The sequence below is a fragment of the Erpetoichthys calabaricus genome, chromosome 13 (genome assembly GCF_900747795.2).
Source record: "Erpetoichthys calabaricus chromosome 13, fErpCal1.3, whole genome shotgun sequence".
Classification (NCBI taxonomy): Eukaryota; Metazoa; Chordata; class Cladistia; order Polypteriformes; family Polypteridae; genus Erpetoichthys; species Erpetoichthys calabaricus.
The window spans coordinates 29,548,057-29,572,932 of record NC_041406.2 but is presented as its reverse complement, the minus strand read 5'-3'; the positions used below and the strand labels follow the sequence as shown (position 1 = coordinate 29,572,932).

Below are 24,876 nucleotides of genomic sequence, written 5' to 3'. Positions count from 1 at the left end.
CTGCGTCCTCCTTTTATACTTCAGCAGCGCAGGTGCCTAATTACGCACCCTAGAGTGCTAATGAAGAAGATGGCTGAGCCGGACACGTCCTGCCAATCTCCCCATCAACACCCGAGGGCCACTTGAGCACAGTATCCCGTGCATCTACACTCAACCAGAGCTCGAGCACACTATTTTTAGTAAAAGGAAAGTACCCTGCTACAGATATCTGTCCACTTTCTTCATCAGAAATAAATGCAGAAAATCAGAGTAGCACATGAAAGTGAAGCATGTTCAAACGAGATCAAGTTTTGGAATTGAAGACTTGACCAGTGAATGGGGGGGGGGTCTTTGGCTTAACTGTCTTCTCAAAACTAAACTCGCCATTTGTGCTTTGTTTTCTTGGTATTGCCATTGTCCTGGCATTTCTGGGCAGCAAGGTACCTGATCACAATACTGTAATTACTATTATAGCCATAGATATAGAAAAATTATCCACAAGAATCTCAGAATATTTCTCTTCTTTTTTTCATGAATACATATGAAAAGGAACACCAAGTACTAAATCTTCTACCATACGACTGAGAATGGTGATTTAAAATAAGATTTGTCACATTAGACAACTCAAAAAAAATCAAAAAAAGAGTAATTAATTATATTTGAAATAACCCATAAGTAACGTGTGCATTGGAAGCGAGCCAGAATGCTATCAGATTTAATTAGCGCACACTTTTCATTGAGCCTTAGTTCACTTAAATTATGAACATTTTCTTAAGGGTGTTCTACTTTTCATGCTTGATCCACAGTACTCTCTTTTCATATTAAAGAGTCCTATTCGGCGCTCTGTTCTTTTTTCAATTTGAGACAGGATTTTAATGGATACGGATTAGCAGCCTTCTATGTAGCTTTTATCCGAATGTATGCACCAGTCTTTTTAAAAATACTGGAAATAATTGTAGAAACTAGGTGTCCTTTATTCATCTATTAGTTCATTCATCTTGTGAAGCTTTTTAGAGCTTTACAGTTTCTGCCACAAAGTAGAAACACACCCTTCATGGGATGCCAGTACGTGAAGGGGCCACATTAATGCAGACACACGTAGCCAATCTAGAGTAGCTAATTAACCTGCAATAACATGAATAACATGTAGGCTTAGGTATCCCGCTTGTTCTATAAGTGGCCTTAAGTAAAATCACCTAATCTGTGTGGTCTTTAAGTAGAGTGCCTATAAAAAGTTCCCCCACCTTGGAAGTTTTCCTATTACATTATCAGCAATGAATCACAATGGATTTAATTTGCCTTTTTTGACACTGATCAACAAAAAACAGATGTTTAATGTCAAAATGAAAACAGATCTCTGCAATAACTACAAGTATAAAACACAAAATAATTTATTTCATAGGTATTCTACCCCCCTCAAGTCAGTATTTAGTAGATGCACCTTTGGCAGCCAGGCCTCTCTCTGTCATCTTTGCACAGCTGGACACTGAACTTTCACATTTTTTAGGCTTTTTCAGGTTACATGGGGATTGTGAGTGAATAGGCTTCTTCAGGTCTAGCCAGAAATTGTTGATTAATTTAAGATCTAGACTCAGCTACTCCATTAAAATTTGCTGTTTTGAAGCCATTCCTGTACAGCTTTAGGCTTAATGCTTAGAGTCATTATCTTGCTAGGAAACAAATCTTCTGTCAAGGCACAGATAGCATCGGGGTTTCCTCCGGGATTGGCCCCATTTGTTTTACCCTCACAAGCCTTCCAGGACCTGCTGCAGATAATCATTGGCCCATCATGATGTTGCTGTCATCGTAGCTCATGGAGGAGATGGTATGTTTTTGATAATCTGCATTGTTCAAAAATGACATTTAGTCCGATGGCCACAAAGCTCATCAAGCCACTGAACCTTCTTCCAACTGACTTCCCAGTTCAGCTAGTGCCATCTGGCAAACTCTAACCACAATGTTGTGTGTATTTTCTCCTTGTCACTTTGCCATAAGTATGCGACTTGTGAAGCACCAAGGCAACAGTTGTTGTCTGTACAGTCTCTCACATCTCCTCCACTGTAGCTTTTAACTTCTTCAGAGTACTCATGATTGGCCTTCCCCACTGGTCTTCTCCTTGCTTGACCACTCAGTTTTTGTGGATGGTCTGCTCATGGCAGATGTACAGCTGTACTATGCTCTTTCCATTTCTTAATGATTGATTTAACCTTACCCCAAGGGATAGTGATTTTTGTTTTGTATAAATCCATTGACTTTTGCTTTTCAATCACCTTTTTTACTGAGTTGCCTGGAGCATAATGAGGTATATTAGAGGATTACATTATAGTAATAAACAAATTTAGCGCTTTATTTTCAAATCACAATAATAATTAATAAACAATCATTTTTAATTTACAAAAAGTTAATCTGTAAAACACTGTAGTACAGCTAACAAATTCAGCAGTCCACACCCCAGGGCAGTTGTGTAGAGCCTGAGTGTCAGCGGCTGAATTCATTGCCGTGTAAGATCGCAATCAATTGCTCTTTTTCTAAAAAAAGAAAAACAGAGAAGCCTAGTATCATTCATCTTAATAGCAAAGTTTATAATGATAGACATACAGGACATAGCATGCAGCGAGTAGCACTGCATCTGATAGAATGGATGAATAAAAAGGGTTTATTATATATTATATCTTATATATGCCTTTGACAACTCAAAATAAGATAGATGGACTACAGCAGAAGGAGAAATATAACGAAACTGACATTAATATTCTAGTATTACACCTGTGATTCATAGCCCCTCACTCCACCTCCCCCCGAGACTCACAGTGCACTGCAGCACTACATTTTTGGAAATCTAAATACCGTCTTCACAGCCTTAAGGAATTAAGCAGTAAGAGGAACGTACAGTACTCTCTGAATAGAAGGAACACTATTAAAGACAGTCTGACATATTTTAATTCAGTTATCATGACGACAGAAAAACCAGTTGACAACACGTGGCTATATTCTGATAAGCAGATTGACAAATAAATGAATACTGGATCCAACTGACACAATGTTTGTTCACAGTAAATATTTTTTTTGGGAAGCTCTCAACAATAAAACTCAGAGGATGTTAGCTATTATGACCTTCAAAGGGATACTTAAATCACCAACAAGAGAACTCTTACTATGTTTTCTCTATGGTATAAAAGAAAAATGTTTTTATAATTAACTAGGGGGCTGTGCCTCCTACTCGCTTTGCTCACCCACCCCACAACCCCCACCCCCGGGGGCGCGCTTCATGTTAGCCACTTCACGTCTCTGCCACTTGCATTGTAAAGGGGGAGGGCTGAACGCATGCTAAGGAGATGCGGATGGATCAGCTGCTGGCTGTCTGCTAGCTGCTACCGAGCTGCGTGTTCTGCATGTTGCGCTGCGCGTTGATAATTTAAAAGCCTGTACAGCAGCTTCTGCTGCCGTGATGTGTGATTTGCATGTCGATCATTTAAAAGCCTGTACAGCAGCTGTCCTTTTGTCTCACTTCCTTGTCTCGTGGGACATTAAAGTGTCTCCGAGAAATTGTTTGTAAGTAGGGTGTGATGTGCAAGAAGTCTCGCAGGACTTCAAAGTGTCTCTCCGAGATGATCACGTCTCAACCCCAAATCTCTGGGCTAAAGCCTTTCAGTCTGTTAGACTGGGTTGCCACCCTTGTCCTACGCAGGGCAGCGTTCCTTCTCTTCTCAGTGCTGTATTTGACATGACTTGTGGTGTTTCATTTCTTAGACTTGGTAACGTGTGTGGAAGAGAAGGGTGTCACTCTTCCTGGAGGTGACCTTGCAGGGTGGTCCATAGCAACTTAGATTCCAATATCCGTTCTTGGTGGGGCCATCCAGAGCTAGTTTCTGAAAAACAAGGTGAACGTGTTGTGAGGCATCGGAATTTCTTTGACCTCTCCCCCAGGTTGTGTCTGCACTCCCAGCCCCAGCGTCACAAGAAAGTTGTGCAAAATGTCACACCATGCAGAGTTTTTTTTAGGCTGTGTTGCCTGTAACATGTATGGTATTTCCTGATTATCTAGCTAACAATTTACTGAGCAGTTAAGGTATAAAGCTACAGTGCTTTCAGAAAGTACTCAGAGTCCATCATTTTTTACACATTTTGTTGTGTGGCAGCCTTGTTCTAAAATCATCTCAAAATAACAAAGTGAGAACAAGATTTTAGAAAATTTTGCAAATGTATTCAAAATAAAAAATCTGAAATATGGCATTGAGACAATTATCTGGGCATTTTACTTGTTACAACTTTGGTACCAGTTCTGGCCCGGAGTCTTTTGGATGCAATGTGACAAGCTTTGCACTCCTGGATTTGGCGATTTTTCTGCCATGCTTGTCTGCAGATTTTCTCAAGTTGTGTCTGGTTGAATGGACGCGTTGGTGGGCAGTAATTATCAGGACTCTCCAGAGATGTTCAATTAGATTCAAGTCTGTGCTCCGATTGCACCATTCGAGAATATACTGTATACAGAGTTGATCCCAAGCCACTCTTGTGTTGTCTTTGCTTTGTGCTTTGGGTCATTGTTCTTTTGGACGGTAAACCTGTGGCCCAATCTGAGGTCCAGAATGCTCTGGACAGGTTTCGTTAAGAACATCGCTGTACTTTGCTCCATTCAACTTTCCCTCAACCCTGTTTAGTCTTCCAGTACCTGTCACTAAAAAAACAGCTCCACAACATGATGCTCCCATCACCATGCTTCACCATTGGAATGGTAATTCACAGGTAATGAGTGGTGCTTGGTTTTCTTCAGACGTGACATTTGGAATTGAAGCCAAGAAGCTAAATCTTGGTTTCATCAGACCAGAGAATCTTGTTACTCATAATCCAACTCCAAACTCCAAGCGGGCTTTCATGTACTGTCTGGCCACTCTGCCATAAACCCCACATGTGTTTCAATGTTTTTTTTTTAATTCTTCTGAAAGTTCCTCCCATTTCTACATAGGTTCTGTAGAGTTCAATTTAGGCTCAGGTTCTTGGTCACCATTCTTACCAAGGCCCTTCTCCAAGGTTTCTCAGTTTGGCCAGGCACCCCGCTCTAGGAAGAAGTGTAGTAGTTACAAACTTCTTCCATTTAAGAATTGTGGAGACCACTTTGCCATTGGTAAACTTTCGATGCTGCAGAATTTTTTTTTGTAGCCCTCCCCAGATCAGTGCCTTGACACAATCCTATCTCTAAGCTCTGTATACAGTTTCTTCAACCTCATGGTTTGGTTTTTGCTCAGTTGTGAGACCTCAAATATACGGGTGAGTCCCTTACCTAATCATGCCCGATCAATTAAATTGACCATAGTCGAACTAGAAACAAGGTGTGGAAAGATCTCGACAATGATCAATAGAATGGGATGCATTTGATACTTCTGTCAATGTAATATTTTCATTTATTTTTAATGCATTTGTAAAATTTCCTAAAATCCCATTTTTCTTTGTTATTCTGGGGTATTAAGTGTTGTTTGATGGCAGGAAAAGAATGAATTGAAACCATTTATCATCTGCAACATGCAGATGCAACCAAATGGGGAAAAAATGTCAGAAAGTCTGAATAATTTCTGAAGGCACTGTATGTCTAAGAGTTACATATTCCGTATCTTTTTTCAGGTACCATCTATCCAAATAAAATTGTTGATCATTTTCAGAATGTAATTGACCTTGGACATTTTTGTATATATTTTTCTATATATTATACATTATTTATTTCTATTTCCACATGCTTTATATTTTCTATATATTGTACTTCTTTTTTTCTGTATTTTGTTTGCTAATGATGGATACTTTAGAAAGCAACTCTGTTGTTAAAAAAAGAACTGTTTGATATTAAGTTCTCTCCATGTATGCGACAAATACACATTTTTCCTTGATTTATCGCTCTGCTCCACAATTTAAACAATTCAGACTGACATTGCAGACTTTCATTTTAAGAGTATTTGCATACATTTCGGTCACACCAGGTAAAAATGACAGCACTTTTTCTACCAGGCCACCCCATTTCAGGGCACCATAATGTTTGGGACAGAGCAATGATGGATATATTAAATCAGTTATATTTAGTAAAAACAACAACTACTTGAAATCTGCTATTCATAAACATCATCACCGTCTGGTGATGCTCTGCCAAACCTCTAATGCAGTCATCTTTAGCTCCTTCTTGTATCAGGTGCTCATCCCCTTAAGTTTTCTCGTCAGCAAATGGAAGGCCTTCTTAACTGGACTTAAATCGGGTGACTGGCTTAGCCATTCAAGAATTTTCCATTATTTTAGCTTTGAAAAAGCCCTGTGTAGTCTTATCAGTATGTTTGGGATCATTATCTTGTTGTAGGATGAAACACCATCCAATGAGTTTAGAGGCATTTACTGGAACTTAAGGAGATACTTCTATCAGAATGCCTCATTATTCATTGTTCAACTGCCGTATCATACAGGTTCATCTTTGTTTCATCTGTCCACAAGTCAGTTTTCTAGAATTCTACAGGCTCTTTTAAGTACTTTTTTGCAAACTGTAATTTGGCCATCCTGTTTTTGAGGGTAACTAGTGATTTGCATCTTGCAGTGTGTTCTCTGTATTTGTGTTCATGAAGTTTGCTGCAGATAGTCGTCTCTGACACATCCACATCTGCCTCCTAAAGACTGTTTCTGATCTGCTGGACAGGCATTTGGGGCTTTTTCTTCACCATAGTGAGGATTCTTCTATCATCAGCAGTGGAGGTCTTCTATGACCTACCAGTCCCTTTGCAATTAACAAACTCACCAGTGCATTCCTACTTGTTAATGATATTCCAAACAGTTGACTTAGGTCATCCTAAGGTTTTACTGATGTCTCTAATGGTTTTACTCTTGTATTTCAGCCTCATAATGGATTCTTTGACTCTTATTGGCACAGCTCTTGTCCTCATGTTGAACAATGGCAACTACAGACTCCAAAGAGTAGAAGCAGGGTGAGGTAACTTACAAAGCAATGAAACACACCTGAGGAATCACAAACACCTGTGAGGGCAATTGTCCCAAACATTATGGTGCCCTGAAATTTGAGGACCAAGTAGAAAAAGTGTTGACCGAGATGTATGCAAACACACTTAAATTAAAGTTACATTAAAGCAATGTGCACTTTAATCACATCTGAATTGTTTAATTTATAATTTTAAACTGTGGAGCAGAGGGGTAAATCAAGGAAAAATGTGACTTTGTCCTAAACATTACATCAAGATTTGTTCAAGCTGATGAACATGGAGCTAGATGGGAGTGGAATACAATTTACTTCATTTTGGAACTTGCTTTACTCACTCATCAAAGCACTTTCTAGATTCATTTGTATTGGTTGTTAAATTCAAACAAATGCATCTGGCTAGTGTTACATATTCATTTGTGTTACCAAATTACTATTGTTTTGCATAGCATTTGGCTACTGGAGGTATATTTAAAAAGGGCTCTTAAAACTGATATCAACAAGCTTAAGCCTTGTATCCTGTCATCAGAAAAGAGCTATTGTTTCCATACTTTTCTGTGCAAAGTCACCAAGTCATGAAAGTTGTGTTTTGTTTCAAAAGGTTGTGCTGTTGAGAAAGTTTATTACCCCTAAGCAGTTGATATCAGGCTACATATTATTACATATTATTGCACACTAGAGTGTCATGGTTCTTACACATAATACCTTGTGTTTCTTGTCAGGTGCCACTTGCCAAAATGTGATCTTTTCAAGGACAGCCTAATGTGTTGGATACCCTTTGTATCACATTATAAGAGAGAGAGAAGTTGGGAGCATGCAATAATACAGCGCATTTCCACACACATCGCACGACAAACCACCTCAGGATCCCAAATTAGGACCCGAGCGCAGCCGTGCAACAGGTGACACCTCAGCACCATGCTAGTTTGAAAATAACAGTTTTTTAAAATAACAGTGGCTGGAGTGCCAATCCAGCCACCAACCCCCATAAGGAGCAATTACAGGTTAAGGGCCATACTCAAGGACTCAGTGGAGTGGAATCACTTCTGGCATTTGTGGGATTCAAACTGGTAACCTTCTGATTGATAAACAAGTTAAAAATATTCTGAAGGCAGGAATCAGATCCAGAGGGTTGCTTTGGTCCCTTCATTCGGTTAGACAATTATTACAGTAATGCTATTTTGTGACAAAATAATCAGGTTAAAGATGTCAGGTGTTATATTTTAATTCTGGAGATGATGTTACAGTTGTTAAGATATGTAGTCTGTTAACTACAGTGCATTGCTATTAGTGAAGTTGAGACTCATTCCACATGAAGTTCAGACTATGACTAAAGCACACAGGTTGGAATTGAATAATTTTGGTTACCGCTGTGTTATCTGACACCTTTTTCTGAGCCATTCTGTCTCTCCGCTTTATTGGTTCACTTCAAATTGCTCCTAGTCATCGCCTACTGTCACACTAATTAGTTGCACAAAGTATATTCTACACCTTTCTATGATACTTTGGTGGAAGAAGATGATTGTTAATCAACAGTACTATATAATGTGAAAAAATGTCCCAATTTCACATATAGCCAGTGCTGTTTTTTGTGGGCATTGCTAATACCACATACAACTTTTATTGTGATTATTGTAACATTGTGCTTTCTCTAATTAGCACAAGAAGTTTATTATGGATTTGGGATGTCTGCATTTAAAATGATGAAGACACATTTTATAAAATCTCAGATTGCTAGTTTGCATAAATAATCTAACATTTCAGGCCTGCTCCTTGTTCAACTGATCTAAAACCTGCTTTGAATGTTCCTTCTGGCAATTTCCGATTACAGTCATATGAAAAAGTTAGGGAACCCCTCTCAGCCTGCATAGTAATTTACTCTCCTTTCAACAAAAAAGATGACAGTGGTATGTCTTTCATTTGCTAGGAACATCGGAATACTGGGGTGTTTTCCGAACAAAGATTTTTAGTGAAGCAGTATTTAGTTGTATGAAATTAAATCAAATGTGAAAAACTGGCTGTGCAAAAATGTGGGTCCCCTTGTAATTTTGCTGATTTGAATGCCTGTCGCTGCTCAATGCTGATTACTTACAACACCAAATTGGTTGGATGAGCTAGTTAAGCCTTGAACTTCATAGACAGGTGTGTCTAATCATGAGAAAAGGTATTTAAGGTGGTCAGTTACAAGTTTTGCTTCCCTTTGACTCTCCTCTGAAGAGTGACAGCATGAGATCCTCAAAGCAACTCTCAAAAGATCTGAAAACAAAGATTGTTCAGTCTCATGGTTTAGGGGAAGGCTGCAAAAAGCTGTCTCAGAGGTTTAAACTGTCAGTTTCAACTGTAAGGAATGGAATCAGGAAATGGAAGGCCACAGGCACAGTTGCTGTTAAACCCAGCAGGTTTGGCAGGCCAAGAAAAATACAGGAGCAGCATATGCGCAGGATTGTGAGAATGATTACGGACAACCCACAGATCACCTCCAAAGACCTGCAAGAACATCTTGCTGCAGATGGTGTATCTGTACATCGTTCTACAATTCAGCACAATTTGCACAAAGAACATCTGTATGGCAGGGTGATGAGAAAGAAGCCCTTTCTGCACTCACACCACAAACAGAGTCGCTTGTTGAATGCAAATGCTCATTTAGACAAGCCAGATTCATTTTGGAACAAAGTGCTTTGGACTGATGAGACAAAAATGTATTTATTTGGTCATAACAAAAAACGCTTTGCATGGCAGAAGAAGAACACTGCATTCCAAGAAAAACACCTGCTATCTACTGTCAAATTTGGTGGAGGTTCCATCATGTTGTGGGGCTGTGTGGCTAGTTCAGGGACTGGGGCCCTTGTTAAAGTCGAGGGTCGGATGAATTCAACCCAATATCAACAAATTCTTTAGGATAATGTTCAAGCATCAGTCACAAAGTTGAAGTTACACAGGGGTTGGATATTCCAACAAGACAATGACCCAAAACACAGTTCGAAATCTACAAAGGCATTCATGCAGAGGGAGAAGTACAATGTTCTGGAATGGCAGTCACAGTCCCCTGACTTGAATATCATCGAAAATCTATGGGATGAGTTGAAGCAGGCTGTCCATGCTCGGCAGTCATCATATTTAACTGAACTGGAGAGATTTTGTATGGAAGAATATCAAAAATACCTCCATCCAGAATCCAGACACTCATCAAAGGCTATAGGAGGTGTCTAGAGGCTGTTAGATTTGCAAAAGGAGGCTCAACTAAGTATTGATGTAATATCTCTATTGGGGTGCCCAAATGTATGCACCTGTCTAATTTTGTTATGATGCATATTGCATATTTTCTGTTAATCCAATGATCTTAATGCCACTGCTGAAATACTACTGTTTCCTAAGGCATGTTATATATTAAAAGGAAATTGCTACTTTGAAAACTCGGCCAATGATAAACAAAAATCCAAAGAATTAAGAGGGGTTCCCAAACTTTTTCTTATGACTGTACATGTTCATCAAAGCCTATGAAATTTGTTAGTATAAAATTCCTGATTCCAGAAAGCAGTTTAGAACAAATTCACAGTACCATTTGTTAAAATTTGTTTCTTGTTGTTCACTGCCATGATTATTTTAATCAATCCTGCAAGTTCACATCTCTGTTTTTCTTAACTAACAAATACCCTTCTCTGGGAAGACAAGGGGAAGCCAGCGTGGAAGGAGTTCTCAACCAGCTTGTCCTGGAGCATCTGCAGCTGGCGCCACTGCAGTGGGGTGAGTCACAAAGCCGTTTGTGTTCTTTGGTGGCGATGCTTTGGCTAATTACGGTAAATGAAGAGATCCCCTAACTTTAATCTTTGAACGCACTGCAGTATTGATTTTGGTAATAGTTTAATAGCATCCAGTATTTTCTGTTTATCCCTTGGTGAAACCTTTATATGTGTCACAAAGGAAATGGTTTGTGTGAATTCTGAGTGTTTTTAGCCTCTAAGTCTGTTTCATCATAGAGAAGAACAAAAAAATGCTGTATATGGATAATTTCTTATTTTTGCAAGAGTATGGATTTTGTTAGCTTTTTAGGAGACTGATGCAAACTGAATTAATACTTGTATTGAAACATATTTCTGACAATCTAAAAATACATGTGAAATACATCTATAGCTACTGTACAAAGATTTATTTGGCCCAAGGTGGGGATACAAAAACTTAATAAACAATAAATAAATAAAAATGAATACACACCAGAAATACTAAAAAGAAAGAAAACTTCTGACTTGGTTTAAAATTAAAAGATCACTCACAGTCAAAGTGATCCATTCTATTGCTGTGGGTGAAAAGGAGCCCCAGTCATGTTTCTTGACACACTTCTGGTGAATCATTTGTTGACAGAAAGTCCCCAGTGTTAGTGTGTCAAAGAGAGGATGTGTGTCATTGTTCATAGTGGCACTCAGTTTTGTCTTCATTGCATTCTCTACTCCTACCTCCAGTGGGTCGACAGTGCGTCCCAAAGCTGAGCTTGCTTTCTTAATTAGCTTTTTAATTTGGTGGGCCTCTCTTGAAGTGAGGTTACCAGCCCAGCACACCACAGTATACAATTTGCACTGGTAAACACAAAGTTACAGAACATGTAAAGGATGTCACTACCCACTTTAAAGGAATGCATTCTTCCAAAAAAAGAGTCTGGCCTAACCTTTCTTATGTGATTCCTTGTGTTGCTGGACCACTCTAGTCTTTTATTGACCCCCACAAACCCCTAGTACTTGTAGTGGGCTCTACCGCTACATCCACCTCTGAATAGTGACGGGGTATAGTGGCTGTTTGGTGTGACAAAAATCAAAAACCATTTGCTTTGGTTTGCTGATGTTAAGGTGCAGACAATTCACTTTGCACCAAGAAACAAAGTTTTCCATCTAAGTCTTATTCTCTGTCACATCCCCTTTATCAATACACCCTATAAATGCAGAATTATCAGAGAATTTCTACAAGTGATATGACTTGGTGTTATATTTATAGTCTGAGGTGTATAGAGTGAAGAGAAAAGGAGACAGGACTGTCCCTTGTGGTGCTCACACAGTCCTTGAGTCTCAAGAAGTCTCTGCCTGATAGAAAGTCCGTTGCCAATGCACTTGGACAGTATTTTAAAATAGATATAAAGGACCTGGGAAAACACTGTTAAAGAAATCAGCTTGTACTTAGTGTTAAATACATTAACATTTATCACCCATAGTTGTAACAATTTCTTGCACTGATCTGAAAATGTGCCTAATGTTTCATTTACATAAGCCATTGCTTTCCTTTTTTTAATGTAGTTTGTGCAGGTTTTCAAATAATGACTCAGACTTACTGATGACTCAAAGGGAATTGGTGTTTGCCTAGGTACTGTAGTGCCACCAAGTTAACTCATTTTAATTTGGTAGTTTTGATGCTGCATGATACTTGCTGGGCTTCCAATACTCATTGGCTAGCTGGGATGTGTTAAGATGAAGATATCAGTAAAAGATTGGCTGGAAGCAAGAGAAGACAGAATATTGGGAATCAATGTTATTTATTTATTGTGATATTGGATTTGACGTTATCAGACTAGCTTTTTGGTTTTACATTTAATGTTTCTTCTTTTTAAGTAAATTATTCCATAGCACTATTAATGCAAACAAGGTCTCACCTTCTTACTTGCTTTGCAGTCACGTTATTTCAGGTGTCATTTATGTAGATTCTCTTCATTAGTGTTTGACCAACCAGAGATCTGAATATTTTGAAAGTAAATAACTCTTGAAACTGTTTGATGAAGAAGGCAAATACATTTTAATTGTATGTGACTTTTTTTTTGATACTTTCTGTATGTATGTCATCAGCTGTCACGACTTGGTATGATTTTGGGTCTTCAAAGGCTGCCAGTGTTTTTTTCATCATTAGGCCCACTTTCATAATTGCTAGGGCACATCCTCTGAGGTCAGGACCCATGAGTAATCGATGTGATGGGATAAAAGGATGGCTGTGAGTGCAAATTCTTATCCTATCTGCAGATATCAAATCTCTGAAGTATTACATCATGTATTTGTGCTTTTTTCTCATGTGTATTTTTGGTTTTGACCCTCTTGTTCTGTCGATCACGATTATTGTCTCTCGTTTTGGACTTTGGTTTTCTGCCACTTTTTTTTTTTAACATGCATCTCCCAGTTTTTGTTCAAAAATGTACCTGCCAGTTTGCTGACAGAAAATCAGCACCGCTGTTTCCTCCATATGATGTAGAAAGTAGAAGTGCTTGATTGTTGTTCTAGTAATTTACTTAACTTTCTAATTTGCTTTCTTTATTCATTTTAATTTACTTACTGTACTTTTACCTCCTAAAACAGAAACTGTTTATCTATGCAAAGTAACATATTATAATTGGACAGTGGTATGCCTAGCTAGGCAGATGAAATTAAGATAATGTGAGCCTTGATCAATTTGGTTTTATATCACATTTTTAGATGTTCATGTTTTCATTAGTGTAAAAACAAAGCAAGGCAAATGCCCAACCAAAATGATACATTAGATTATACACAAAGAGTTTTAATTATATGTTGCTTATGTTCAGATGAAGCAGCACACAAAATGGAAAAAGGAGTGAGACCTATACAAAACCCACAAAGCCAGGTCAGGGCCTTCCCTAGCCTACCAAGAATAGGCCTACTCCAAGACAGCCTGACCCCAAACTTTATTGGCAAGCTTCAACCTGTCTAGTTCCCCAAAACAGACTTGAAATGTTCAAAAATATCTTCAATGTACAAGATGCCTTTCAAGTGAAAGGAACACTGTAACAGAATTATTTGGCTTGAGAAACAATTCCACAGAGAATTTGTATAAAATAAGAATGTGTTTACTGTACAATAAACATAAAATGGCAAAAAGATAGGGTATATAATATAGGGCATTTAATAAATAAAATAGAGCAAAAGGACTTGTCTAAAAAAAGTCAACCCAAGACAAACAAATTCTAATATGAAATCCTAAGCTGAAACCACAAAACAGAAGTGAAAAATCCAGAATCCTAAAAATGACACTCACAATAGAATAGATCTCTCCAAAGGTTAATGAACCGCCAAAAGATCTGCTGCCAACTACGGGATATAAAGGCTGAGGGAGGTCCTTTAGTGGTGACATCAGGGTGTCCCGCTTCCTGGTGATTCCACCCACAAAGCTCAAGGAACGTAAGTGATCAAAGAAGCATATTATGCCGATACTAAATAATAAACAACAACAATAACAAAAATTGATACCAACAATAGACACATGAGAAATAACAATTTAAAACAAACACAGAAAGCAAAATAAAGGAAATAAACATAAGGCTGTACCATAACAGCTTAGGCTTAGTGGCAAAAGAGGAGAGGAGGATAAAATCTTCACATGTTAAACAGAGAGGTACAGGAAAATTTTAATGATTGTGTCAAACTTGATATGTCACCACTGAATAAATGCAGACGGTCATTTTTTGAAATAATTTCTAGATTTATCTGGATGACACGATGGTTTGGAGCACAAAAAAAAAAAAATATCTTAAAATGCCTCATATTGCATTTAAGATTAAGTAATGGTAAGTAAACAGAAGGCACACTGCAAGGTGAAGGAAGAATCTGCACAGTGAGGCTGAATAGGGCCATGGCAGAAATCACCAGCATTTGTGGTTGTGGAAAATATATTGGTCCTTTTTATATAGCATTTGGGCAATTGTAAATTTAATTTGAGCTTTGTTTCTTTAAAACTTTTTCTTATTTTACAAAATGTATTTTGCATGTCTGTGACAAAAATGGATGTGTAGTCACTGCAGAAGGTTAGCAGTATATGAACTGGTGCTTAAGGCATTTGCACAACTTTCCCCTAGAGTTTCATTAGCATTTTCCCATTATCTTGACAAATCAATACAAAAAAGGTTACTTTTGTTTTTATTTGTTAGGGCTTGGAAAACATTTGAAATGACAAACATTCTTCAAGTGAAAACACACAGACATTGTAGCAATTAGTGGTCGAAGTCTGGATTTTGTGAATAAAAAATTGCAGAAAAATGTTACCTTATATTTGTGTGTGTAAAATATGATCTATCTATCTATCTATCTATCTATCTATCTATCTATCTATCTATCTATCTATCTATCTATCTATCTATCTATCTGTCTATCTATCTATCTATCTATCTATCTATCTATCTATCTATCTATCTGTTAATGTAATGTGATAGTCTTGACTTGATAGAGGATAGTTTATTTTTTTAACAATACTGTTCATTTGTTATGGGCACCCAAACTGCCTGTGTCCTTATCTCCTTCCATTCACCAGATCCCTGTCTTACTGTCTCTGTTTCAAAAGTACAATTGTCCTGACTCTAGAAATGACTCCAGGGCTTGGCCAGTAGTGATCCTTGGAAGAGGATTAAAATCACCACATGACCAAAGGTTCACTTGGTCTAGAGTTGGGAAGTGATTTGAGACAAGGGTTCAGAGTTGAGAACAATAGAGATCATATGTGAGAGAAAAGGGCAAGAGCTGAGGAATGTGATGGGTTTGTAGTACTTTGAAGTAGGTGAGGTGGTTGGGTCACACAACCTGCTAGACAGCTTTCCAGACCTGTGAAAGGAGGCCCAAAAAGGCAACAGGTGTTACTGTTTTGTCTTTTTTGTTCATATTCACAACATTCCTCACTTCCTTATGATTTTAAGTATTTTTTTTACCAGTGTTATATATAATGTAAGGTTACTGGAGCAGAAAGCAGACAAAACAATGCAAAAAATACGGGGTATCACCCCAGTAACCCCATTTACTTTAGAAGTAAAAAAAAAAAAAAATCAAAAAGCGATAACAAGAACTGTCCCAACAATGAAACAATTGAGGCATCAAAGATTTGAAATGCTTTCAAAATAAATTTCTACAAAGTCTATATTTACTCGTCTGAGCTACTGTCTCATCCATGGTCCTCTCAAAATGATGCCACCTTCCCAAAGTTCCGCTTATTATGTTCCTGGCACCCAAAGGGGTGGGACTTTACTGCCAAGCTTGATTTGTTCATTTTGGCTGTGTTTTCTGGGCCGTGGAAAAAGTAGGGGAGACTGTTAGCAACAGTCTAGAAACAGCAATTCATAATCAAGTTTATAGTTTCCTAGGATCTTAGGTTTTTTATTTCAACTATATAGAGCACTTCTTTTACTAAGTATAAAAATAATATGGTGTAAGAAAAAGATAAGACTACAATAAAGATTCGAGGTACCAACCTGATAACCCCATATATTGAATGGTTTTAAGGAAAGAAAACATGCAACAACAACAACAACAACAACAACATTTATTTATATAGCACATTTTCATACAAAAAGTAGCTCAAAGTGCTTTACATAATGAAGAAAAGAAGAATAAAAGACAAATAAGAAATTAAAATAAGACAACCTTAGTTAACATAAAAAGGAGTAAGGTCCGATGGCCAGGGTGGACAGAAAAAACAAAAAAAAAACTCCAGAAGGCTGGAGAAAAAAATAAAATCTGTAGGGGTTCCAGGCCACGAGACCGCCCAGTCCCCTTTGGGCATTCTACCTAACATAAATGAAATAGTCCTCTTTGTAGTTAGGGTTCTCACGGAGTCACTTGATGCTGATGGTTATACAGACTTCTGGCTTTTAATCCATCCATCATTGTTGGAACATCATGGTGCTTTGGGTAGATGGTGGTGGCACAAGCCACCACCAATAGGACACCGGAAAAGGAAACAGAAGAGAGAGTAGGGGTTAGTACAAATTTTGAATGAATAGTTATTATAATGAATTGGATATACAGAGTGTCAGGATTAAATTACAGTGAAGTTATGAGAAGGCCATGTTAAAGTAATGTGTTTTCAGTAGTTTTTTAAAGTGCTCCACTGTATTAGCCTGGCGAATTCCTACTGGCAGGCTATTCCAGATTTTAGGTGCATAACAGCAGAAAGCCGCCTCACCACTTCTTTTAAGTTTTGCTCTTGGAATTCTAAGGAGACACTCAGTTGAGGATCTGAGGTTGCGATTTGGAATATAAGGTGTCAGACATTCCGATATATAAGACGGGGCGAGATTATTTAAAGCTTTATAAACCATAAGCAGAATTTTAAAGTCAATTCTGAATGACACAGGTAACCAGTGTAGTGACATCAAAACTGGAGAAATGTGTTCGGATTTTCTTTTCCTGGTAAGGATTCTAGCAGCTGCATTCTGCACTAACTGCAAACGATTGATGTCTTTTTTGGGTAGTCCTGAGAGGAGTGCATTACAGTAATCTAGCCGACTAAAGACAAACGCATGAACTAATTTCTCTGCATCTTTCGATGATATAAGAGGTCTAACTTTTGCTATGTTCCTTAGGTGAAAAAATGCTGTCCTAGTGATTTTATTAATATGCGATTTAAAATTCAGATTACAATCAACGGTTACCCCTAAGCTTTTTACCTCCGATTTGACTTTTAATCCTAATGCATCCAGTTTATTTCTAATAGCCTCATTGTATCCATTATTGCCAATCACTAAGATTTCGTTTTTTTCTTTATTTAATTTGAGAAAGTTACTATTCATCCATTCTGAGATACAGGTTAGACATTGTGTTAGCGAATCAAGAGATTTGGGGTCATCAGGTGCTATTGATAAATACAGCTGTGTGTCATCAGCATAGCTGTGGTAGCTCACGTTATGTCCCTGACCTAATGGAAGCATGTAGATTGAGAAGAGCAGCGGACCCAGGATAGAGCCTTGTGGAACACCATATAGAATATCATGTGTCTTTGAGTTATAATTACCACAACTAACAAAGAATTTTCTCCCTGCCAGGTAGGATTCAAACCAGTTTAAGACACTGCCAGAGAGGCCCACCCATTGACTAAGGCGATTCTTAAGAATATTATGATCAATAGTGTCAAATGCGGCACTCAAATCTAAGAGGATGAGAACAGATAAATGGCCTCTGTCTGCATTTACCCGCAAGTCATTTACTACTTTAACGAGTGCAGTTTCTGTGCTGTGATTTGTTCTAAAACCTGACTGAAATTTATCAAGAATAGCATGTTTATTGAGGTGCTCATTTAACTGCATAATGACTGCCTTCTCTAGAATTTTACTTAAGAAAGGCAGGTTAGAGATGGGTCTATAATTTTCAAGAGCAGAGGGGTCGAGATTATTTTTCTTAAGTAGGGGTTTAACTACCGCAGTCTTAAGACAGTCTGGGAAGACCCCCGTATCTAATGACAAATTTACTATGTCAAGAACATTATCAATAAGCACACCCGATACTTCTTTGAAAAAATTTGTTGGTATTGGGTCAAGGGCACAGGTGGATGGTTTCATTTGAGAAATTATTTTATGTAAATCAGGTAAATCTATCCTAGTGAAAGACTCTAATTTATTTATTATGGAGTACTGGGGTTTCGGGGGATCCTTAGTGTTGGGGAGATATACTATGTTATTTCTAATATCATTAATTTTTTGATTGAAAAATACAGCGATAGCCTCACAGGTTTTACTGGAAGTACTTAGGAGGCATTCCTTTGAGTTACCTGGGTTTAACAGATGATCAATTGTCGAAAATAAGACTCTGGGATTACTAGCATTGTTATTTATAATCTTAGAGAAATAGCAGCGCCTCTCAAGACGGACTGTGTTATTGTATTCTGTTATTTTAACTTTTAATATCTCATAGTCAATAGTTAGTTTAGTCTTCCTCCATTTACGCTCAGCTCTACGGCATGTTCTGTTTAAATCAGACACTCTTTGGGTCTTCCAAGGTATAACAATGCTAGAAGATTTTTTAACTGTCTTTTCAGGTGCAACTATGTCAACAGCAGCCCTCACTTTAGTATTAAATCTTTCCACCTTACTATTTACATTCTCCTCGCTATTATAGTTGGCACTATAAACGGACTGATTGGTTAGAATGTTTGTAAGTTTTAAAGTTGCTGATGAGTCAAAGAAGCGTTTTTTAACAATATGCTTCTCATGAGTGTTTTCTATCATTATTTCTATATTAAAAAGTAGAAGAAAATGGTCTGAAAGACCCGTATCAATGACCTGCTTTATATCAACTTTTAGTCCTTTAGTAATTACTAAGTCTAACGTATGACCTGCTTTATGTGTAGGCTGATTAACGAGCTGTCTCAAATCAAAAGAGTCCAGGAGGTTCATAAATTCTTTTACTTTTTGGTCACATTGATTATCTACATGAAAATTAAAGTCGCCGACTATTAAGAGTGCGTCATAGTTCGTAATTAAGATTGACATCAAGTCAGAGAATTCCTCAAAGAAAGACGCATTGAATTTAGGAGGTCTATACACGGATAATACTAGAACGTGAGAATCTCCCTGAATAACAATGGCGAGATACTCAAAAGACTTGAACTTACCAAAACTAATATTTTTACATTTTAACCTGCTAGAGTAAATGTTTGCTAGCCCTCCACCTCTCTTTCCTTGGCGATCAGCACGAGTAAAACTGTAATCTGGAGGCGCAGATTCGATTAAAACAGCTGCGCCATCTGAGCTAAGCCACGTTTCACTTAGTGCAATAAAATCTATTTTTTTTTCACTAATAATGTCGTTGATAAAAAACGTGTTGTTAGTTAAAGCTCTAATATTTAATAGTGCCATATTAAATGTTTCGGAGGAGCAGAGATGAATACTATGTGCGTTATTGATATAGGGAACAGGAATTAAGTTATTTTTATTAGCGCCGCTCTGTGTGTATTTTTTGTTTAATCTATGATCTGTTTTTACAGTTTTAATACATTGTTCATCTAAAGTAGTAACTTTAATTAAATTATTGGCGTTTATGCCGTATTGCCTAGATTTTCTATGTGCATTAAGATTGGTTATTACAGTATTTATGTTGCGCACTTTTATGGAAGATTTTTTTAAACAATTATCATGACCAAACACAGGAGTGGCATTTCGGAAGGGGTTAAAAGCAGAGATAGATAGTCAAGATAAACGAATTACCTTCGATATGTTTTCGGAGAGGACCCGGGCGCCGAAGCTGTTCGGATGCAGGCCATCTCGCTTGAAGAAACGCGGTCTTTCCCAAAAGAGGTCCCAGTTGTTAATGAACCCGATGTCTTGATTCTTGCAGAAGCCCTGCAGCCAGTTGTTTAAACCAAGCAGACGACTGTAATACTCGTTTGATCGTCTGACGAGAGGGAGTGGACCCGAGATGAATATCTTTGCCGATGGGGTCCTCTCCTTTGTGTCTTTAATTAATGCAGTGAAGTCTGCCTTGAGGATCTCCGACTGTCGGTGCCTTATGTCGTTTACGCCAGCATGTATAACAATGGCTCCAACTACCCTGTTCTTGTAGATCGCCGGTGCACGTCTCGTCACATCTCGGACACGAGCACCGGGAAAACAAGAAACAAAAGATTTTCTATTAGGGCAAGTGATATTGAGGTTCCTAACAATAGAATCACCTACCACAATTACATCACCAGGAGCTGAAGGCGAACTGGGGACGCTTAGAGGGTCAAACCGGTTCTGGGTTACGATGCTTGCCTGTGCCGATGGAGGTGTTCTGGCCTTGAACCCCCGCCTGCATAGCTGAAATACACCGAGGTCATCATCGGTGTCGCTCCTACGAGGCGCGGGGGTGAAGGTGACTTGCGCGGCACAACGCGGGGTTGCTGTTACGCCGATAACAACAATTGTAGAAACATCTTCACAGATGTGAGTTCATAACAGAACTGACTCAAAATGGTGGATTTTCTGCTTTCAGGTCCTTCTGGAAAGAACAGGTGGTCTACACCAGAATTGACGTCAGCGGTAGTATTGCCGTCATTCTTCCGGAAGGAAGAGAAAAGGCATTAGAACAAAGCGCCTATCTCAGTGCCTTTAAGCTGTCCCCTATGTGCACACGCATGACAGGAAACAAAAAATTTAAAGAATAGGCTGAATTGCATGAATTTCAGTCAGCAATGCATTTTACTGTAGATAATTATCCTCACAGGTGGCGCAGTGGTAGTGCTGCTGCTTTGCAGTAAGGAGACTGTGGAAGATTGTGGGTTCGCTTCCCGGTTCCTCCTTGTGTGGATAGCGCTTTGAGTACTGAGAAAAGCGCTATATAAATGTAATGAATTATTATTATTATTATTAATAATGCTGCTTTAAGAAAATGGCTACTCTAATATCAAGTGCTGACAATGGCTCTTCAAAACATTAATAATTCTGCATTTTCTTACTTGGACTTGTCTTTGACTTCCTTACTTATCCAGTCATACCAGCCATCTGTCTAGTTAAGTGCTTCATCATTTGTTTGGGTATTTATGTTTCATTGTTGAGAGTGAAGAAATGGATTGCACTTTTTGATTTTAATCTATATATATAAAATTCCACATTTGAAACGGAAATTACGTATGACCATGTGATATGGAAACTACGTATGAAACGGAAATTACATATGACCACACGATATGGAAATTACGTATGACCACACGATATGGAAATTACGTATGACCACAGAACATATTATAATACAGGAACTAATCACTTCGTTTGTGGATGCCATTTTTATATCGTCTTTACGAATTGTTGTTATTTGTGTGCGCCCTGTGTCGCCCTCTCCCACCCCTCCTGTCTGGACTACAGCGCTGAGCCGTCCACCGCCAGGCGCGTTCTGACAGAGAAGTTTTATTTATTCGTCCACGTGACTGTCGCTGAAACTGCCACATTGTAACTTTTTTTTAGTTGCCAGTACTTGATAGTAGAAGAGATGAGGAAAACACCTTTGCGTCTTTCTACTTTTTAACTGCGCCAAGCTGTAAACGATGTGAAGACGAGACCGCCTTCAGCTGCGAGGGGTTGTGAGAACAAAGTGGACGCTGGGAGACGCGGAATGTCGGGCTGCTCTGCCGAGTCGAGAGCTTCTCAGTTTCGGGCAGCGTCCTCTCTTCTTGCACTGTTTGTGACACTTCAAGTACCCCGTCGGCTCCTGGAAGAGTGGAAATCTTTGCGAATGAGTGTAATCGGTGCCATCGAAGCAGGACTCTGTTTGTAAATTGCCCTGCACAATTACTTACTGCCCCTTAAGGTAAGTTCGGGTCACTAAAACCCCACAACATTCAAGGTTGCTTTTGTGGTTAATTATTTTAACAAGTAAATCACAGGCATGTAGTGCAAGGTTGTCAAGCAAAAATTTAGACGATCACATAGAAAATGTAATTTCTATACCACAGCGGTCGTGTAGCGCCTTTCACAAGGGATCTGCTACTTACCTGTTGTGTTATAGCACCATGTTAATGTTTTACTGTTTAATAACTTGGAAAAAAATGTGTAAATATAAATAAAGAAGGCACAATAAGGAAACCTAAACAGAAACCCTGGCTGTAACATAATAGCTTGGGCTTATTGGTAAAAGAGGAGTAGAGAAGAGGAAAACAAAATCACATGGTAAGTACAGAGATGCAGATGGATTCTAATGTTTATGTTCAAATTGCTTTTTTAAGTTTTTACACTCTTTCAGGCATTTATAATGGCGGTGTAGTTTAAAATTGATGGAGATATATTCATCTACAGTAACTGAAGGCTCATCAGCAACAAAGGAGAGGAAAACATGCATTTGATAATCCATATTTAAGTGAAAACACCTCTGTTGGCCTATGTCCATGTAGAAAGTGGAACATAACATTTAATTGCCCAGTCGGTCCCCAGATAATGTACAGTATGTTTTGACAGAATATATTTAGAATATATTGTACCTGATATTCACTGCATCAAAGCCTTCTTTGACACTAAACCTGTAAAGCAGATGTCATCGTCTGCATTCCCTCCGAAGTCCTTTCCGTAGCCAGGAGTGGTAATTTCTTTCATGTAGAATTTTCAAAATGCTGAGTAGAGAAAGGCAAAGGTTTACAAACAACCCAGTCACATTGATTTTCCCAATTATAACAAAATAACATCCAATAAAGCAGTATGAAAAGCTGAATCCATATTCTGACCAGTATGGATTGATTGATTTCAATGCTGAATCCATTGCAGTGTTCCCAAACTTAACAAGGAGATTAATGTTTTGTTAGCTTCATTGTTATATTAGGTAAATAATACTTCAGTTACTGGTCCATTTTTTTCTTTTATTGTGTTTTTCCACACCATCCACAGGCAGCAAAGCATTTGACTAAAAAAGTATCACTTGCATTCAGTACAGATAAAAAAACAGTATATAAAATCGGAGTCATGAAGGCTTTATTATCTGGTGAGGTAGAAGCAACAACACCTGTCTGGTGAGTAACTGTATAAAAGACAAAAATATTTATTATACTTGCAGAGATTATCTTATCGTTTACATCTTTGACCAGCTCAAAAGTCTGTTCATGCTGACATGAAAATCATTACTAAATCTGGATTTTCCAATATAAGAGGAAGAAGCTGCCAGCTCTGTATCAGCATATTGCAGATTAGTGAAGTAATCTATCATGTGAATGTACATCAGACCCCATTGAAAGAGATACATGTTGAAGCTCCATCATTTGTGTGCATTTTGTTTGGCTATTGTTTATTTCTTAACTATAGCAAAAAAAAAGATAAAGTGCATTATCTTCTACTTGTTTTCTGTGTTTGCTAATAAGAGTGAGCATGTATATAGGCTGAATGTAAATAACTTTTTCTTTAACACTAATAATTATATACTATGTGTAAAGATTCAGAATCCTATCTTGTTGCTTCAGGGATCTGAGACAAGTTCTTAGACTAACCCCTGTCTATGAGGACTTTGTGTATTCTTCATAGGTTAATGAGATCTGCATGTTAGATAAACTGGTGACACTGAATACTGGGTTTGTTTCTGACTTTTCTGTGGGGATGAAAAAGCAAACAATTTGACAAAATGGATGGATACATTTATGATGATGATGCTGCTGTGTATTGGACTCATAAATATAGCAGAAGAAGAGTGAGGCTTTTGATAAGCTCCACAAACAGGCCCAGACCTTTACAGTCCTGCAAAGCCCAACTGCTATCTGCAGGCTTTCTTGTAAGTACAAAGACATCATACAAGAGAGAGGATAACCTTAAACCTCTGGGTTGTTAATATTTTTATGAATGGAGTTTTCTCCAAAGCAAAATAGGTGTGGCCTCAAAAATTCACCAATAAACAGGCAAGGGTCTCATGTCTATCCAGGCTCCAAATACTAACTGCTGGCTTCAGCTGCAGTAGACCCAAAAAAGAGAATCTGGAAAACCAACTATAAATATCACAAAAATAAAGCGAAAGCCCCACCCTTGGAGGGGGTCATCATATACCTCTGGCTTGATCACTTAAAGAGCATCAAAGAATCTTTATAAACTAAAATAGGTATAACAAAAAAAGAAAAATAAATGCCCAAAATAATCAAATGTGGCACAAAGTAGTTGCCTAAAAAGGCAATCCACAGTCCCAATACATTAATCAGCAGTCAAAATCCGTACACAGAACTAAAAAAAAAATTTAAAAAGACAATGTCTAAAAAAACAATAATCATAAGGAGAAAAACTCGCCAGCACCAATGGCATATAATGGACTGCTAGGGACTGCACTTCCCATTAGCCTTTATAGGATGGGGACGGTGATATACAGGTGACTCCACCCCTTGGGGAACTACACACAAAACACAAGGAATAAGACAAGAACTGATATATGTACTAACTAAACAATCAGAAGTGACAAAAAAGCATAATTATACAAGTAATAAATATAAATAATAATATTTAAAGGATAAAATATTAATAAAAACAACCAAAAAAAATAAACATAAGCCAGTGGAGGACCAATGACTGAAACACAACAGAGACAACAATAAAGCAAAATATGTTTATAAATAGAGAATTTATTGAATACATCAAAAAGGAGTAAAAGTAGCAAAAGAGGGATCTGCCTAAAAGGCTGTCTAAGGCAAACCAATCTGAAAAACACAATCTGAAGAGCAGAAACCTGGCAGTAGTACTTGGAATTATCCAGGAAAAGCTTGGGTTGCTG

The 24,876-nt window shown here is 38.0% G+C and overlaps 1 protein-coding gene across 1 annotated transcript in view; it reads left to right on the top strand.

Moving 5' to 3' along the window:
• trappc9 (trafficking protein particle complex subunit 9) overlaps nt 1-24,876 on the top strand; it is an 845,084-nt gene that overhangs the window by 435,936 nt on the left and 384,272 nt on the right. The window contains exon 21 of the mRNA XM_028818061.2: nt 10,591-10,681. Within this exon, the coding sequence (XP_028673894.2) occupies nt 10,591-10,681 (91 nt within the window). The remainder of the gene's footprint in view (nt 1-10,590; nt 10,682-24,876) is intronic.